General features: G+C 48.4%; 1 protein-coding gene across 2 annotated transcripts in view; it reads right to left on the bottom strand.

The window, feature by feature from the left end:
• CCDC6 (coiled-coil domain containing 6) overlaps positions 1 to 17410 on the bottom strand; it is a 105449-nt gene extending 88039 nt beyond the window's left edge. Inside the window, exon 1 of one of the 2 annotated variants that reach the window (XM_057735077.1) lies at positions 16799 to 17410. In XM_057735077.1, the coding sequence (XP_057591060.1) occupies positions 16799 to 17113 (315 nt within the window). In that variant the 5' untranslated portion in view covers positions 17114 to 17410. The remainder of the gene's footprint in view (positions 1 to 16798) is intronic. The other variant, XM_057735076.1, reaches the window with a different exon arrangement.
• Positions 17411 to 18171: the final 761 nt, after the last annotated feature.

The raw sequence follows: 18171 nt of genomic DNA, 5'->3' as shown, positions 1-18171 counted from the left end.
GCCTCCTCATCAGAGGCCCGTGCGTGAAGGGTCCCAGACACCATATGTAACTGGCATTGGCCATGAACTGCTTTCTGGGGCTGGCGAGGCTCCCCAGCTGTTGCGCACTGTGAAAGGACCATGCTCTTCAAGGAGGCGGCCAGCCTTGAGGATGCTCAGGATGCAGAGCCCCCCACCCGGTGTTCCCCGTGGGATAACTCACATCAGCCATAAATGAGAATGTGGACACAAGAAAGCACTCTGGGAAAGGGGTTTCTGGGGCAGAAGAAAGAGGGACAGAACAAGACCTGAGGTACCAACTCAGCCATCTGGAGCTGCCTGCGATGCTACAAGTGGAGCCTGCTGTGTCTGGCTGCCGTGCCTTGGTCCCTGCCGGTCCTCCTTCCTGGGATGCCCTTCACCCGCCTCCTCTGGAGGCAATGAAAACCTGCAAGTCCTCTAACATTCTGTCCTCTGTGAAGCATTCAGCGACTGCCCAGGCCAGTCCTCGTCACTGCATTTTCATTTCTGCCTGAGCCAGTCCTGGGTCCCTCTGGCCCAAGAGTCCTGCACTGCCTTCTCCTGCTCCATGAGGGAGGGGGGACCTCTGCAGGCTGCATCTCCGACCTCCCTGAAGTCAGAGGCCTTCCAGCCAGATGCAGCCAATTGGAAGCACAGGCAAGAGGCTGCAGGGAGGGAGGGTCGGGGCGATTCTCCCCTCTCCTCTCCACCTTGGGCAGCATTCCTGTCTCAAGCCCCCTCAGTTCCAGCTCTCTCTCTCTGAGTGACCCCTGCCCTGGGTTCTGATAACGCCACCTCCACCCTTTGACCTCTGGAGGAGGAGGTATGGGGGTGATGTCCTGCTGCTCCAAAGCCCTGGGCTGTCTTACTGCACCTTCCAGTGAGCTGTATTCTCAGCGATCCTACCACTGGGATAACCAAATCCCGGGATTAAATTCTCTCCTTCCTACTCTGCAGGGTCTGTTTTCCTGTGTGAACCCTAAACGGGTTCCATCTTCCGTCAACCATGCTGTGGTCACCACCTTTCTCACCTGTCTCCTAGCAGCCTCTGAGCTCCTTCACAAAGTCTTCTTGGGGTTTGGATGCCCTTGGCCCAGGGGAGGGCACTCACTCGGTTACCACTCACAACCTGCCCTGCTCCTAAAAGGACATCTCAAGCATACAGCTGGCATTTAGTAGGTGTCCAAAAACTAAACTGAGTTAAATGAATGCCAAGGATACCTGATCATCTATAAAAGCTAGAGGCTGGCCACAGGAAGAGAAAACTCTTAGAAACATCTTTACAGTGGAAGCAGATAGGGTAGGGGTGTCCCGGGAGAAAGAGAACCAGGCATGGCTTTCTTGACATAAGAGAAGCCATTTTTGGCCTAAGCCATTCTGTGATGTAAGCCTGGCCACAGTGCTTGCCCTTAGACAGGTCTCAGTAATTAAAGATCTTAAGGGAAGTGAGGGAATGCAGGAATAAAGGAAAAGCAGTCAAGAAACAACAGTTCAGCAATAAAACAGTCCCAGTTCCTCCTGAAGGGATATACATCACAATCTGATATCTAAATTTTTGAGTTCTGCAGGAACTAAGGCCCCCACCCATGTGGAAGATGGAATGATGATGTTGACCTTTTCTGACCCTCATGACTTCAATCAACTAAAGCTTAGACTCTGTACAACTTTGCCCCAATTCTATGCTGAATTCTCTGCTCAAGCCACTTCACGAATATGCATGTACCCTTAGCTTAAAACTTCCCCAATTTTGCTGCTGCGGAGACACTCCTTTGGGAAAGATTCCCAGTGTTCTCCTTACTTGCTGCAAGTAATAAATCCTTCCTTCTCCGGATCTTTGGCTTAGTTGTGTCTTTTGGCTCCATACCCACCAAGAGGCGAAAGGGAACGCAGTTTTCAGGTAACAAAGGGATGGAAGAAGGATCCTTGAGAGGAAACTGAGTCTAAGCATTCACTACCCAAGTATATAGAGCAACTGCCCAGATGACAGGGCAAGGACTTAAGATTATGAATTTAAAAGACAAACAAACTATGCTCTACTCTGAACTCCTACAAGGAATTTCACAGACCCTCACAGCTGCAAGTTGGTCACAGAAATACAACACAGTGGTTAAGAACAAGGGCTGCAGAGCCGGCTGCCAATCCAGCGACTCTGGCAAGGTAACTTCTCTGTACCTCGGCTCTCTCAATCTGTAAATTTGCACCAGCTGTGCCCTGTGGTTTTGTTTCAAGAGCTCCATGAAACAGTGCATGCTGGCTTCATTAGTCATCACCTGCAGCATAGCTCCGAAGTCTCAAGTCTGACTGCTATCAGTGTGCAAAATGAATCAGCTTGTGAAGCTGACAGAGAGAGGTGATGCCCAAGGCAAACAAGAGTATCCATGCCTTTCCTGTGCTAAGACCTCTCTTTCCAAGGGCTTTCCAAATGCTGAAGCCAAACCACTTACCTGTGGGCCAAAAGCAGCCTGCCCATGTGCAATCCCTGAATTCTCAACAAGGCTTCTCAGGGAACCGAGTTGAAAACCGAGGCCCCGAAGAGATGTGTGATCGGTGCCTGGCCCCACGAGAGGCCAAAAAGCCCCGTTCTCCCCGTGCCATTGCTGGCTCAGAAGGAAAAGAGAAATGAAACAAGAAGGGCCGGTAACATGTGGCCAAATAAAGGGAGACACCTGAGCCATACAGTCAAAGGCGGCTTCCAGGGAGGAAGAAATAAGGAAGCTGGTGAAGGAAGGACAGAAAAAGTGAAAGCGAACTGAAAGCAGCTTGAGGAAGAAGAGGAGGTGATGCCCTGAGAAGACCCCAAAGAGCCACATTAGGGACTTCCCTGGCGGTCCAGTGGGTAAGGCTTTGCACTTCCATGGCAGGGGGCATGGGTTCAATGCCTGGCCAGGGAGCTAAGATCCTGCAAGCCACATGGTGTGGCCAGGGGAAAAAAAAAAAAGCCACACCAAAGGAGAGGACAGTGTGGGCTGGCTGCACAGTGGAGGTGGAAAAAGAAGATGGGCAGGAAGCAAATCCACCACATAAAGACAGGAAAGGAAGATACTGAATGGGTCCTGAGGGCTTTCGTCTCATCAGTTACCCCTCAGACCTGAGAGCTTAAGACAGCATGAGCCTTTTCAGAGAAGGCACGGTGGCTTAGGGGTCAAGTAAGATGCCATGTGATCACAGAGGGAAGCAGGAGCAGAACTTTTTCTTTTTTTTTTAAAGTCCTATGGGTTTTAGGATTGCCAGATAAAATACAGTTTTATCCCTTATACAGTTAGGTTTGCATTTCAAATAAACAACAAATAACTTTTTAGTACACGTATGTTCCATACCACTCTGGGACATACATATACTAAAACACTATTCATTGTTTACCTGAAATTTAAATACAGCTCCTCATCCTGTGTTGCTTTTTGCTGAATTTGGCAACCCTATCTGGTTTCTGAGTCTCTCTCCATTAGACCAAGTTCTCTCCAAGAACCCTGGAGTGGAAAAACAGAAAGGAGTTAGAATAAAAGGAAAGAAGGGATGATTCACACAGATGGCCTCAGGGAGAATGCTCATCTACAGCACATCAAATGAAAGCCTAAGAACAAAAAAGGTGAGCAGTGGGACCCACGGGAATTTGAGAACAAGAGGAAAAATGCACCACACTCATGAGAGGCAGCACAGCCTGCCGGCTTCCACGTGTGAGCTGACAGGTGGATTCCAGGTGCCTTTTTACATCACCTGTCAGGTACCAAGGACCCAGAGCTGCAAGGCACAGGGCCCAGGAAGAATCAAACAAATCAGGGATTCAAGTTATCAGTGCTGCTCTCTCTCACCTGAAAGAGTTCCGTGGGCAGGCTGTCCAAGTAACCTGGGAGGGAGATAGGGAGAAACCAGAACAGCCTTGGCTAGAGCAGACAGATGACAGCGAAGGCGGGAAGGGCATTCCTGGGTCCCAGACGGCTTGCTTCAGCTTGCCTACTGACAATGCCATCTGAGTCCCTGAATTACACCGAATGTCTGTATCTGTTCCCCTCTCATCACACCAAATGCCTTCACACCAGGACAGTAAAACCCGAACAGGACCCTGGTGAAAAGCACGTTCCTTCAACCTTCACGAAGTCCCCGGGCTACCATTTCTACCTCCAGAGAGAGAGCCAGAGGCAAGAGACAGAAAACCCGTCCCTTGAGGAGTCCCCAGTGAACAAACTGCTGGCCTCCCACGACCCACCCCGGGACTCACAGGCCAGGCGGTCCTCCAGCACGTGGGCACCGCAAGCCTGCAAAGTTGGGCAGCTTCCAACGGTCCTGTTTTGGTTTCTGTTCTTCAGACCAGCCGCTAAGCAGGAGTGGCACTCATGCCTCAGCCATCAAAGTCCACCCTCCGGAACCCACACCCCCACAAAACAGAGTCGAAAGTCACACGACAGAAAAACAGGCTGATTGCCTGCTGCCCGCAGTGCTAAAGGCAGAAAACTGGGCAAAGGCACACGCTGGGTCTTTTTTCAGGAAATAATGGAAAGAGCCAGACAGCCGGCCTATAAGAAAAAAATGTATCTTTTAGGAAACGTGCTTGCCTCCTGCTGTCCTGTTACTTTTACGCGGCCACACAGGCTGGTTTTATCCTGACTCACCAAATCCGAGGAGATCGGCTGAGTTCCCAGGCATCCCCAAGTGCCAGGAAAACACAGGCTCTGAGAAGCCAGACTTCAGGGCTCCCCAGCCTGAGGTCTCGGGAGAGCTTGGTGCTTGCCACCTCAAACTGCCGCCTCTCAGATTTTCAGATGTTGTTTTGCACCATCATATTATATATAAGATTATCAAGAACAGTTTTGATTTTGAAACACATTTGGGAGAATAAGAGAAAGTGGTGGTGGGGGGGGGTTAACTAATCATCTTTAATACTGTTTTCTACAAGAATAATAATTCACAAATTACCAAAACACTTTGATGTGCACCGTTTCACCAGATCCTCATAACGACAGTGGGTGGAAGCAAGACGGGTGTTAACCCTAAAGACTATGGTTTTACCAGTAAACCCACCGAGGCTCAAAGGCTCTAAGAGCAGCATAACATAACTGACAGGGTCGCTAGAACCTTAACTAACTGGAAGCCGTATTCTGTAGGGCCTGTGTCCCCTCCCAATGCCCAGTGATCAACACCAGGGAAGCAGGTGGGGCCCCCCAGGGGGCAGAGCTAAACTGAAAGCAGTTCCATAGATACACAGTGGAACACGACACAGCGACAGCAAAGAACCACGGCTACAGGTAACACGGATACTGGCTAACATGGGTCAGTGTGGCGACCAGGATAAGAAATCAAAGAACCTGGAATTCCCTGGTGGCCCAGTGGTAAAGAATCCATCCTGCAATGCAGGGGATGCGGGTTTGATCCCTGGTTGGGGAACTAAGATCCCACATGCCGAGAGGCAACTAAGCCCGAGTGCCACAACCAGAGAGCCTGCATGCCCCAAACCACAGACCCCAGGGGCCCTGGAGCCCAGCACCACAGCTAGAGAGAAGCCCATGTGCTGCAGCTAAGACCCGATACAGCCAAAAATAAATAAATTATGTTAAATTAATATTTTTTAAAAAAGAAATCAAAGAATCTACACACATGCAAAATACATTCTGTATAAAGCCACTTACAATATGAAGTTCAAAAATAAGCAAAATTAATCTACAGGGATATAAGTCAGAACAAGGTTACTTTGCGGGGGGGGTAATGAGTAGAACAGCACAAGGGAACTTCGGGGGGTGCTTCAAGCACGCATCTTGAGCGGGGTAATGATTTACACTGGTAAATTCATGTGTCAATTCACTGAGCACCTTTCCATCAATTTGTACATTCAAAGCTTGGGTACTTTCCGTGTGTTATACTCCATGAGAGAGTTTATAAAGAGTAAACCTGGGCATACCCCCCCCAAAATAAATTCCACAAACATTACTGAGCAGCTGCTGTGCTACGGCTGTGGGAAAATGCAAACAATACTTGAAATGGGAGGGTTTTATGTGCCGACTAAGGTACCGTCACACTGCCCGGTTCAAATCCTGCAACACGGAGACAGCAACGGGGTTGCTGTGAGAGCGAAGTGAGTCCCTGAACGTAAGGTGCTCAGAACTGCACAGGGCACAGAGTGAGGCCATCATACGTACCTGCTATTATCATGGAATAAGACAGATCATCTTACAGATGACAAGTGACAAAGTACCTGTCTCCCAATAGTTCAGAAGGAAAACATAAGTGTCTGCGCTAAGCAGCCAGAGCAGATTATGAAAATGTAGAAACGCTCCTACCGTGCCCCCCTCCCTGCCGGCTTCTGTCAGCCCCTGGACAGGACGCAGAAACAGAGCCCACCTGGGCCCTGCTCTGCTCCCCAGTCTCCCTTCTTTCCCCACATTCGTGGGATACCTCCTCCTGCCACCACCCCCGCCCCCATGTACTTCAACTTATCCTTCAGGTTTTAGCTTCAGCATCACCTCCCGAGAGAAAGAGAGCCCTCCTTGACTGGGTCCCCACTCCCGGTCTAAGTCAGGGGCCCTCCACCAACTCGCAGAGTGCCATCTCCTCCCAGCTGCTATCCGTAGCACACTGCCTGGCATCCAGCAGGCGATCGATACGGTGGCTGAAAAAAAAACCCACTCCTATCGTGCTAGTCAGACTGTTTTTAAGCAGAGGTTATAACATAAGTACAAAGAGACTGGTTTCAGCCTGGGATGGGGGGGCGGGGGGAGAGAGGAGGGCCGGATGGCTGAGTTACCAGCAGAGGTGGCACCTAACCTGCTGGGGTACATTAGACAGGGTAAGGGGTGGGACAGACCAAGGCCCAGCACTGGAGCCAGAGAGGGGCTCGCAGACCACCCCCCATGCACGGAAGGCACCCTCTTTACGGTTGTTTTTTTTTTTCCAAAGCAGCAAGTTTGCTACCCTGGAAACACTCCCTGAGGCCTGGGCTGGCATCCTGGGAATTTGCTGCGGTCATGGAGCAGCGCTGACTACTCTAAATGAAGGAACACAACAGTGTGGGGACAACTAAGAGGAAACCGCCCCCAACAGGATAAAGATAAAAGTGTTCATAAATTAATTTATGGGTAGCCTTGTGCTTAAACTCTGAGGCCAGACCAGGAGTTCAAATTCCAGCCCCCCCCCACAGCCCCCCCCACCCCACAGCCAAGGGTCCTCAGGCAAGTTACAAAAGCTCTCTGAGCCTAAATTTGCAAATGTGTAGGCTACACATCAGCGGTGCGGATTAAATCAGAGGATATATGCAACCCCCTGCCAATAGTACCATAGTAAGCACTGGCTAAACAGTAGCTGTTGTCACAGCAACACAAAATGACTTGCAAGGAGAGCAATGCTGGTAAGGCAGAATATCAAGCTTTTTGTTTTCTCTTTTTCAGACTTTCTTAAGTTATGGTTTATTCGAAATGCTATCAAGGAAATTAAACATAAGACATTTCATTAAAAAAAAAGGGGGGGGGTCTTCCTAGGTGGCGCAGTGGTCAAGAATCCACCTGCCAATGCAGGGGACATGGGTTTGATCCCTGCTCCAGGAAGCTCCCACATGCCACAGAGCAACTAAGCCCGTGAGCCACAACTATTGAGCCCACGTGCCCCAACTACTGAAGCCCACGCGCCCAGAGCCCATGCTCCGCAACAAGAGAAGCCACAGTAATGAGGAGCCCGCACATCACAACGAAACTCTGCAACTAGGGAAAGCCCATGTGCAGCAACAAAGACGCAACACAGCCAATAAATAAATAAATAAATAAATAAATAAATAAATAAATAAATAAATTTTATTTAAAAAAAGGCAACTATCATCTATGAGGTGCTAGGGCCAAGTCCTTTCTCTTTCCCAGAGGACAAGCTTTCACAAGTCCCTCCCCAGGTTCTCCACATCTGGCTGCTCACTCGAAAGGCAAATTCGGACCAGCAGTGTGGAGCCCAGAGCTGGGGTGCTACACGTTTGCTGAATGACAGAGAACCAGATAGCCAACAGGCAATAAAATTGAATTCGGAGCAAGATATCAACAGCACTTAATTAAAATGCTTTAGGTCCTAATTCACAACTTCAACACCAAGAAAAAAAAAAGCAGCTAGCTGCTTTTGTAGACCAGACTAAATTTTTCCTTCAAAAAAATAAATTTTAAAGTCACTAGAAATAGAGGTTACCAGGGGCTGGAGGTAGGGGGAAATGGAGAGTTACTGTTTAATGGAGACAGTTTCTGCTTGGGATGATGAAAAAGTTCTGGAAATGGACAGTGGTAATGGTTACACAACACTGTGAATGTAACTAACGTCACTGAATTGTATATCTAAAAATGCTTAAAAGGGTAACTTTTATGTCATGTATATATTACCACCAAAATAAAGAATTACCAAAAAAAAAAGTCACTGGCCTGGGTACCTAAGGTATTTCTCAGTAATAAGCTACACGCACTCAAGTTTCAAAATGATGTGAGATAGGGACCTCCCTGGTGGTCCAGTGCTTAAGACTCCGTGCTCCCAGTGCAGGGAATGTGGGTGTGATCCCTGGTCAGGGAACTAAGATCCTGCATGCGGTGTGGAGCAGCCAAAAAGTAAACAAATGAAATAAAGTAAAATTTTAAAAAATTAAAAAATTAAAAAAAAATGAAACAGTTAATACACTTTTCAAAAGACATGGCACTTTAGCAGGTAGTGATCTGGACCTAAAGAAGTCCAAACCTCCCCTTTACAGCACATACGCTTAAAACTGTACTGTCTGGTTAACAAAGACAAAAAATCATCTAGCCAATTTTTTTTCTCAAATTTTTCTGTTTCTATAATCAGGAGCTACTAAACGAAGCAGAGACACAATGTTTTGACTCAGTAAATGTCTTTGTTTAGATAAATTAAGGCCTGCCTAGTGAAGAACCAAAAAAAAAGCCCAAACAAAAAAATCTCAATAGAATAAAAGTTATTATGAGTTGGTACATTAGGATAATTGAAAAAAAAAAAAAACCCACTGCTTACATGCAAATAGTTTCATAAGTTGAGAGGCTCTTCCTATAATTAAACACCAAATAATTTTTCTCTCAAGACTATTTTAGCCCTTCTAATTCAGTCTCAAAAACTTTGCACAAGACTGTTCCCTAAGGAAAGAAACATATGAAGGGTTTAATGCAGGTACTAGATTTCTAAGAACTTTCCTTAGCTCACCCACACTCCATGTTGTTTGCATTCTTTCACTTTCCTCTTTCCTTCTATGGAAAACTTTTTTGAATTATGATCTACGTCTGTCTGGCTGAACATCCCAACTCTGCTTCTCAGTACCAAATGGCCTCATTTGATCCCAAGTGCCCTGAGATGCCCTGGAGGGTATTAACAAGCTCACTCAGGACACACACCTGGCACCCAAGGAGGCTGGTTTGATCTGCAACAGATGGGTGGAAGATTATCCTGGCAATCAACACTGATTTTTTAAAAAAACTGGAGTTTGAAATTGCCCATAAACTAGTATCTCTAATTAACTTGAACCTAATAAGTCTTTGCTTTCACAGTTTCTGATTAGAAGACTTAAGAAATTTGGTCCATCCAACAGTTTCCATGTAAGGAAAGTGGGTGGGCCCCAGAGTGTAACAGGAGTAACAGGAATAGATGAAAAAACCACCTAGATAATGTCCACCTACAGGCAGATGTAAATTATGAAATTAAAAACATCAATGACATTTCTTTTCAATCATCACCACATAAAAAGAAAATTAAAAACAAACAGAAAGTCTTTCGGTGCCACCTGGACAGACAAATTGAGCAACAGTTCTGCCCATCTCTGCCTTACAAAATACACTCCAAGCTAATTAAACTGTGAGTGAATGACACATTGTTTCGCTTAAAGGCATTCACAGAGATAGACTGAACTTCATTTTGGAAGGTGGAAGGTAAGCCAGCCCTCCCTGGAACCCTGGCAGTAGTCTGCCTGAACTGCCTTTCTCACTTCCACTTGTATGTTGGTTATTTCTGCACTTCATGACTCTCTGGGCTGCAAAACACTGGAGGGGGAAGGACCGGTCCCCCTGCTCTGAATTCCCTACAGCACCCAGCCAGGGCCAAACGGAATGCAAGTCAAGTGCAATCCTGCTGGAGAAGCCCTTACCTTCTTTCTGGGTATTTCGCAGTATTTGGCACACAGTAGGCAGTTCCCAAGTACTTGTAGGTTGAATCCTGCCTATTTCAGGCTGTATTTACCACACACCCTTCTGTGCCTCGCTGAAGAGGTGAACATTTCTCAGCATTAAGCAAGTGAGTATTAAAGTGAATTTTAATCACTAAACAGCACCCATGCATCAGATCTAGGGACAAATAATAAGTAAGGGGGTGAGTTCATCCTAAATAACCATCAAACTATTAACCCTTTGTTTAGTACTCTCCCTAAAAAACAATGCCTACACAGAGTGACATTTGCAATTTACTGGTAGGAGCACTGGGATAAAATTCACAGCTGTGGGCTTGACAAGCATAAAAGATAAGAAAATCTGACAGCTTTGGGGAAGTAAAGTAGGAAGAGTCTGCAAGTTTATACCACTCCAAGATCCTGACGATCAGAAATATTTTTCAGAGCATTCGTTCCCCTGTCAGGAAAATTTCAACCACTAAGAAGGAACACCCTGAACCTGTGAACATTTACTTTGCCACCTTTGACGATCATTCAATCCATCTAAAAGCAACTGCACGGTGACTGAAAACAAAAAGCAACACCTACCCACTGAGGGAACAAGGAAGGTGACTGTTAACTCCTCTCTCAACCTGGCTGTAAGTCTAAAAGCTCAGCTTAGCATTTCTAGGTGTAAACGCTGCAAGGCGTGATTTGAGGAAAAGGAAAAAAAAAGAAAAAATGCAAGTAAACACTGTGTGGCACTCTGTCAAGCCCCCAAACTCCATTCTGCAAGCCACATGTGGAAATCCACGAGGATTCAGCAAGTCTCCCCATTCTGTTTGCACCAACTTCCCCAATTGGAGCTTCAGGTGCCTGGTACTTGCACTGATGTCTCCCCCCATGATGGCCCACGGCTGTTTCCCAGAAGCAGCTGTGGGGCATTTCAACAGTAAATAAGGTTATAAGAAACGCCTGGAGTGGCCTGTCACCATCACCAAAATCTGAACACTTTCAACAGAGCCACTTTTTCCCCTACGCCATGCTCAAAAACCCTTGGAAAGGTGAACCCAAAGACACTTTGTCCCCTTTTAGAGGTGAAATGTATCATGAATGCCTAAGTATATGCTACAAGGTAGCTTACAACATCACCCATAGTTGGAAGGCAAAGGCTTGGGACACACACTGATTACCGTGGTTCCCCAAAGTATACAGTGTATCCATTCATCCATCCAAGAATGGTGAAGATGGTGTTTGCTGTTGTGGTGAAGATGGTGTTTGCTCTTGTTCCAGACACATGTAGGAGAGCTGCTCTATGAACACAAGCTCAGGAGACAATCTCAGACCCCTTTCCCAGTGAAAAAACAAAAACATCTCATCATCCAACGCCTCTGCAGTCAACCCAATGTACCCTTAATGTCCAGTGCATGCCAGGCACTGAGGAATGGAGGTGAACAAGGCAAACTCTGCCCCCAAAGGGAGACCTACGTGAGGGTGGCCTGGAGAGGGGGCGGTCTCATGAATGAGCACCTAACCCAGCGTGTGGCTGGCAAAGAGGCAGCGCTAGTGCACACTGGGGCCAGGAAGTACAGTCTACCTGGATTTATGAGGTGAAGGAGTAGCAAAGGACATTTAAGGGCAGACAGTACATCTTAGAGAAGCCAGAGAAATCTATCGGGAGTCTAGGAACCAGCAGTTTAGCAGAGTAAGAGCTTCGAGAATGTGAGGGGTGTGTCTGTGAAGCAAGCCAGATCACACACAGCCTGGTAAACCACAGCAACTTTACCTGGATCCAGAGGGCAGTGGAAGCCGTTGAAGGTTTGCGAGCAAGCAACAGCCACTTCGGATTTCTGCTTTAGACCAGTGTCTCTGGTCTTGAACGAGTCACCACAAACTAGATACTGGTGATTCTCTGAACTATTCCCCATCCTCAGCAAAATAAATAAAAGCACTAGAAAAGACTGTCACAACCTCCTCTACAGTTTTGTGGGGCTTTTTGAAAAATCTAATACAAAGAGATCATATGAAATACACAGAAGAAATCTAAGAATAGCCTCTTTAAGAAGACTGGACTTGTGTGTAATTAGACCTAACTGTGAGGTCATACTTTTCTGGAAGTTGTGTCTAAAGTTGGATGTTTCCATAAGGATCTAAGAAAAAAAAATTTTAGGCAGGGAAAAAAGACACACAACACCTTTTTATAAGGGCAATGTTGATCTGATAGCTTCATAGAGTGCCAAAACAAAGTCTTAAAAAATGGAAAATAGTGTATTAGGCTTCCAGAGTAAATAATACCAAATCCACAATATTAACTCTACGGTGGCTTTTATTGGTTAATGAAATCATTACACTGTTGATATTTAAAATAGCCAGGTTTTCCAATCATGCCATACCAACGTTTTTCTACTATACCTTCAAAATGCCTTTGTATTCCTCTATTTCCCTAAACTTCTATAATGAAAGATTGATTTTATAGATAGGAAAAGACACAAATTCTAGTGATTTATCATAGGCCTTTATTTTCAAACCAAGCACACACGGCGAAGGTCTGAACTGGTATAGAAAATACACTTTAAAAAAATAGGAAACTAGCCACGCCAAGTATGAGACCCTGCTTATACCCTTGAGAAACTAGTCCATAACTTAGAAGTCATTCAATTACTGCCCACAGTTGCATTTCCTCATCTTCGCAGAGACCAAGACCCCTGGACAACTCTCACTACATTGAGTCAGATAATCTCTGATTACATTTTAATCAACAGAAATGCCAGACAGATCTAGCCTAACATCTAAAAGCTACTCAACAGTGTGACTGAGCATTTGTTTTTTGTTTATTTTCTCCACTCCCAAGAAGAAATTATGATTGATAATAAGCAGTCTGGTTCCACTGCTGATTTACTGGGAAAAATCAGATAATCACTCAAAACATTCCATTCCACCTCTAATCCAAAGAAAACAAACCAGGGGCAAGCTGTAACAGCGGCCACTTGTAGACATGGATGAAGGGCCTCATACAGTTGATTCTTCCCCACAGAAGATGTCTACCTCTATCATACAGATGCAGAAAACAGAGACCCATGAAACCAGGCCTTTATTAAATGGGTGGCTTGACCAGAATAAACACCTCCATACCAAGAGACAAAAATGACCACTGGTTAAGAACTGCTATTGGCCTTTGGACTTAGCTTAAAAAAGCCGGCACGAGAATAAGATATCACTACACGCCTACTAGAATGGACAAAATCCAAAAGCGACAACACCAGTTGCTGGCAAGGACGTGGAGCAACAGGAACTCTCATTCATTGCTGGTGGGCGTGCAAAATGCTACAGCCCTGTCAAAAAGACAGTTTGGCAGTTTCTTAAAATTAAAATACTCTCACCACACCATCCAGTAATTGCACTCCTTAGTATTTACCCAAATGAGCTGAAAACTTCTGTCCACCCAAAAATTTGCCTGCAGATGTTTACTGCAGCTTTATTAATAATTGCCAAAACTTGGAAGCAACCAAGTTGCTTCGACAGGTAAATGGATAAGCAAGCAGGCAAACAATGGAATATTATTCAACGCTAAAAAGAAATGAGCTATCAAGCCATGACAAAACATGGGGGAAACTTAAATGCATATTACTAACTGAAAGAAGTCAATCTGAAAAGGCTACAGTCTGTACGATTCCAACTACATGACTTTCTGGAAAAGACAAAACTATGGAGACAGTAAAAAGATCAGTGGCGGCCAGGGGTTAGGGAGGGATGAAAAAGCAGAGCACAGGGGATTTTTAGGGCACTGCATCTGCTCTATATACTATCACCGCATTACGTGTTATTGTACACTTGCCCAACCTCACAGGATGTACAACACCAAGAGCGAACCCTAATGTAAACTATAGACTTTGGGTGATTATGATGTTTCAGTGTTGGTTCATTGCAACAAATGTACCACTCAGGTGGGGGATGTTGATAATGGAGGAGGGGAGGAAGGGCAGGGAATATCTGGGAAATCTCTGTACCTTATGTTGCTGCAAACCTAAAACTACTCCAAAAAATAGTTAAAAAAAAAAAACCATGCCGCTCTCTTCCCAGGGTGTGGCTGATAAGCAAGGTACCTTCCTGAACACGATCAAGGAAAAGGAAAGACATCCATAGTCACCTTTTGTGCTCAAAAACATGAAAGTTAATATCATAATTAAAGGATCTAGTAAGAGCCATGAAGGCAAGCAGTAATAGGATTCTGGTCCCATATTCTCTTCAAATAAATGAGTGAAAAACCTAGCAAAGTCTTCACTTACTTGAATATCTAGACCTTGTCAAAAACTTGCTAGGCAGCTACCAACAAGGGCTATGTTTCAGTTAAGAGTTGGCGGCTGTGCAGCTTAACCCCAACACAGACTATGACACAGTGTTGTTCAATGGAATCCTTACATCCACACATTTCTCCTCCCAAATTACGTACTCTAGAGGTCAAACCCACCCAACACAGTCTGGGTCCTAGGTCAGTCCTAACAAAACTCTCAAAAGCTTAAAGGAATCTCTCCTCTGCATTTGCCTTAGTAACACCTGCCAAGTACTCGGGAACTCAGTAAACCGCAAGCACTTTTATTTGCTTCCCTGAATATATTAATCAGAGATTTAAAATGGAGAGGCTTTTGGTACGTATAGGCTGTCACCTAAAACAATTTTAAGATTTGACTCAGTGAGGCCCCAGAACACTTCACAAAGCATATCTGGTGAGATGTCAGTTTTAGTTGAGGGGTGTGCTAAGGAAGCCACCACCTCACACACTTCACGCCAAGTGTTCGGAGGCCTCTGATCTTACACACCAGGAATGAACATGTTTGTGTACAATTTGCAGACCTACTTTTAATATGATCAAGTGTCAAACAGATAACCCTTTCATAGTCTCTCCACCCCCCACCCCATCCTCCCTCCCAGACAAAAACAGCCCGAATTGCTCACAGTAGGCAAGAAGCCAGAGATTCTGCTTCATATAAGTTTTATGGCTTTCGGTGGTTCACATTCTCCAAGAGACCAGACTAATCCTATTTACTAGCTCCCATCTTAACTAAACTGCTTCCACCAACCTCCCCCTCTTCTCAAACCCCCACTCACCAAAGACATCTCTCTCAGCCAAGACAGCTACTCAAGAGGCTTCGAAGTGGCTGCCTCTGCAAATTCCTCCCCCTTCCTACCAAAAGGGCACTTCAAGAACTTTACAGTCTGGAGACACGTGAATATTGCTCCAATGCCATTCACCAGGGCTGGATTTGAGCACGCAGTGTCTTTCAACAATCAATTTCCATTAGGCTGCCCATCACACTGAAACTTTGGTGAAAATCTGCTTCCTAAGCAAAGTCAGAATGCCATCCAGTTCCCAAGGGCGGGCCAGCGCTGGGGGGAGCCTACACAGACACACTCCCTCCTCCACTGAAGACTTTTTCCTGGCACAGGGGCATCCTAAACTTGCCCTATCTCCTTTCCAGAGTTGTGATCTTTGATCCATCCCCAAATTCATGCCTTTTTCTCCATCTGAAGGTTCAGTCTAATCAGCTATTGTGCAGCAGCTATGGCAATTTATCCCCTTGATTTCTTGACATTTTCTTCTCTCCTCCTGGCTGGGAATCTGTTTTGATCTCAATAGGGTTTTCTGTATGGGGATTCTGCATGCTAATGATGTGGCTAGCTGGCAGGGATGGTAGGTGAGGGCACACTGTGTACTTTTTCCAGGTACGTTTCGCCTCATCACAGCTAAGAGTGGCCTTTCTAATGGCCTGCTACACTAGAAAGGAGACCTGCACACCCAATCCTATCCTCTTCGGGGGAGCCTCCGGGGGCCAGGTGGAAACAGAACAGACAGCGCGTTCTCCCGTCAACTATCCGGACTCCGTAGCAAAATATCCCTAGACACCCCACCACCAATGAAGCAAACACTCGTACATCTTGCTCAGCGAAGGACTCTGTCGATCCCCTTCACCCTGGTTTCAGCCGGTCCAGGCTTCATACCCTTCACTCTGTCCAGGCCCGTGTAAGATGCTGCATTCTCCCGGATGTATACCGCCGCCGCCGCCACCACACCCCCGCCGCCACCCCCCACCCAAGAAAAGGACTTCCAACCGAGGTGGGAGCATCAGCTCCGGTACCCGCCCTTCCCTCTCGATCCAGGCCAGAAAAACTCCACTTCCCGGATTCCCGGCCACTCTCTCCCGCCCCCTCCCCGGGCGATCCAGCTAGTGCCGTCCTGATGCCAGCGAAGTGCCCAGCCCAGCTGCGCACCCCCCGCACCCCAAGCCAGGCCCCCGAAATAGGCCCCGGCTTCCTCCCTCTCCCTCAGCCTAGGGCTCCCAGATTCTGGACGCACCCCTCAAGCAAACTAGGACTGAAAAAAGTCCCCCCCCCCCCCGCCTCCAGCCACGCCGCCAGCCTCCAGCTCCGCCCGGCAGGGGCCTCCTCCCCCGAGGCGACAAGAGAAAGAGGATGGTGGTCCCAGCAGACTCCTCCCGCACCCCGCGAGGGGCCTGGACGCCGGGGAGGGCAGACCCGCGCGGCCCCGAAGGGACACCTCCCTCTCCCCCACCCTCCGGGGCCAGCGGGTCTCGGCAGGGAGCGTGCCCGCTGCGGGTCCTCGGGAAGCCCGCGGGCTGCCCGGGCCGGGGTGCAGCGTCTCCCGGGGGCGGGCGGAGGTCGGCGCTGCGGCGCGCCCCTCCGGGGGACACTCACGATGGTCACGCTGGCTTTGCGCAGGTCGCGGTTCTCCTCCTGCAGCGCCTTGCACTTGAGTTTGTAGGTCTCCAGCTCGATCTTGAGCACCTTGTTCTCCTGCTGCAGCGAGGCCAGGCGGTTAGTGAGCTCCTCCAGGCGGAACGGCGAGATGACAATGCCCCCCGACTTCCCACCGCCGCCGCCGCCACCGCCGCCGCCGCCGCCGCCACCGCCGCCGCCCGAGGTCGACGAGCAAGACGACTGCATGGCGGCCGAGCCGCCGCTGTTGCCCCCCGCCCCGTCCGTGTCGCTCTCGCTGGCGCTGTCCGCCATGGCCGCGGCGGGCTGGGGAGACGACGAGGAGGAGGAGCAGGAGAGGCGGCGGCGGCGGCGAAGGCTGGGCTGCGAATGAGTGGGCGCCGGCCGAGCACAGGGGAGAGCGCCGAGCTGGGCGCCTGGCACCAGGGCGCAGACTCGGAGCGGCGGCGAGAGAAAGAGAGGGAGCTTCCCGCTGCCAAGGGACCTCCTCTGCCAGAGAACAGAGACCCCGCCCGGGCTCGGGTAGTATTGCACCGGGGCTCGCTCCAGCTGGGCCTGGCGCGCTCGCTAGGCCGCCCCGCACAGCCAGCCGACAGCTCCGAGGCCCGCCCGCCGCTGCCGCCGCCGCCGCCGCCGCCGCCCTCCTCCTGGCGTCCGCCCGCGGGGCCCGGCCGGGGCGGGAAGGCCAGGCCAGCCTCCGCGCCAGCCGCTCGCCGGCCACACGTGTGCCGAGGGAGGGCCTCCCAGCCCCCTGACCTAAGCCCGCGGCCGCCCAGCCTCTTCCGGGCTGGCGCCCGCTCCCGGGACAAGGAAAGCTAACGCCCCGCTGGCCTCGCAGGTGCTGTGGACACGTGGAAAGGTCAGCCCCGCTCAGGCATCCAGCCCCGAACGAGCGCGCGGCCCCATCTTCCTCCGACAGTGCGTGCTCATGTCTCCCTCTGTCTGCTTCAGACATACACGCAGCCCTTTTAGTTTGGTCTCCGTGAGCTTGCCTGGGGAGCTTTGGATAGCGCTTTACAGAACAGAAAGTTCCCCTGCAAGGAGCCGAGGAGGGCGACGCGACAGCAGCCGCAGGTTAACCTCGTTAAGAAAAATTTGCAGAAGAGACACACGGCCCTCTTTACTCCTCTCCCGAATAACCTCATAAAGCACACTGCGCTCAATTGTTTAAACAAGGTGCAACTTTTTTTCTCTCTCTCTCGGCATCTTGCAGGCAATGCCAGGACCCGTCGCGCAACAGGATTAAGACAAGTAACATTTATCTAATCCAAAAAGAAAAAAAAAGAGAAACACTTTTTGCGGATTAAAACCTCTTAAACGCCAATTTTGCAAAGTAACTGCAGACAGAGCAT

This window comes from Hippopotamus amphibius, chromosome 5 (assembly GCF_030028045.1).
Source record: "Hippopotamus amphibius kiboko isolate mHipAmp2 chromosome 5, mHipAmp2.hap2, whole genome shotgun sequence".
NCBI lineage: Eukaryota > Metazoa > Chordata > Mammalia > Artiodactyla > Hippopotamidae > Hippopotamus > Hippopotamus amphibius.
The sequence above is the reverse complement of the archived record's forward strand: the minus strand, read 5'-3'. Positions and strand labels throughout refer to the sequence as shown.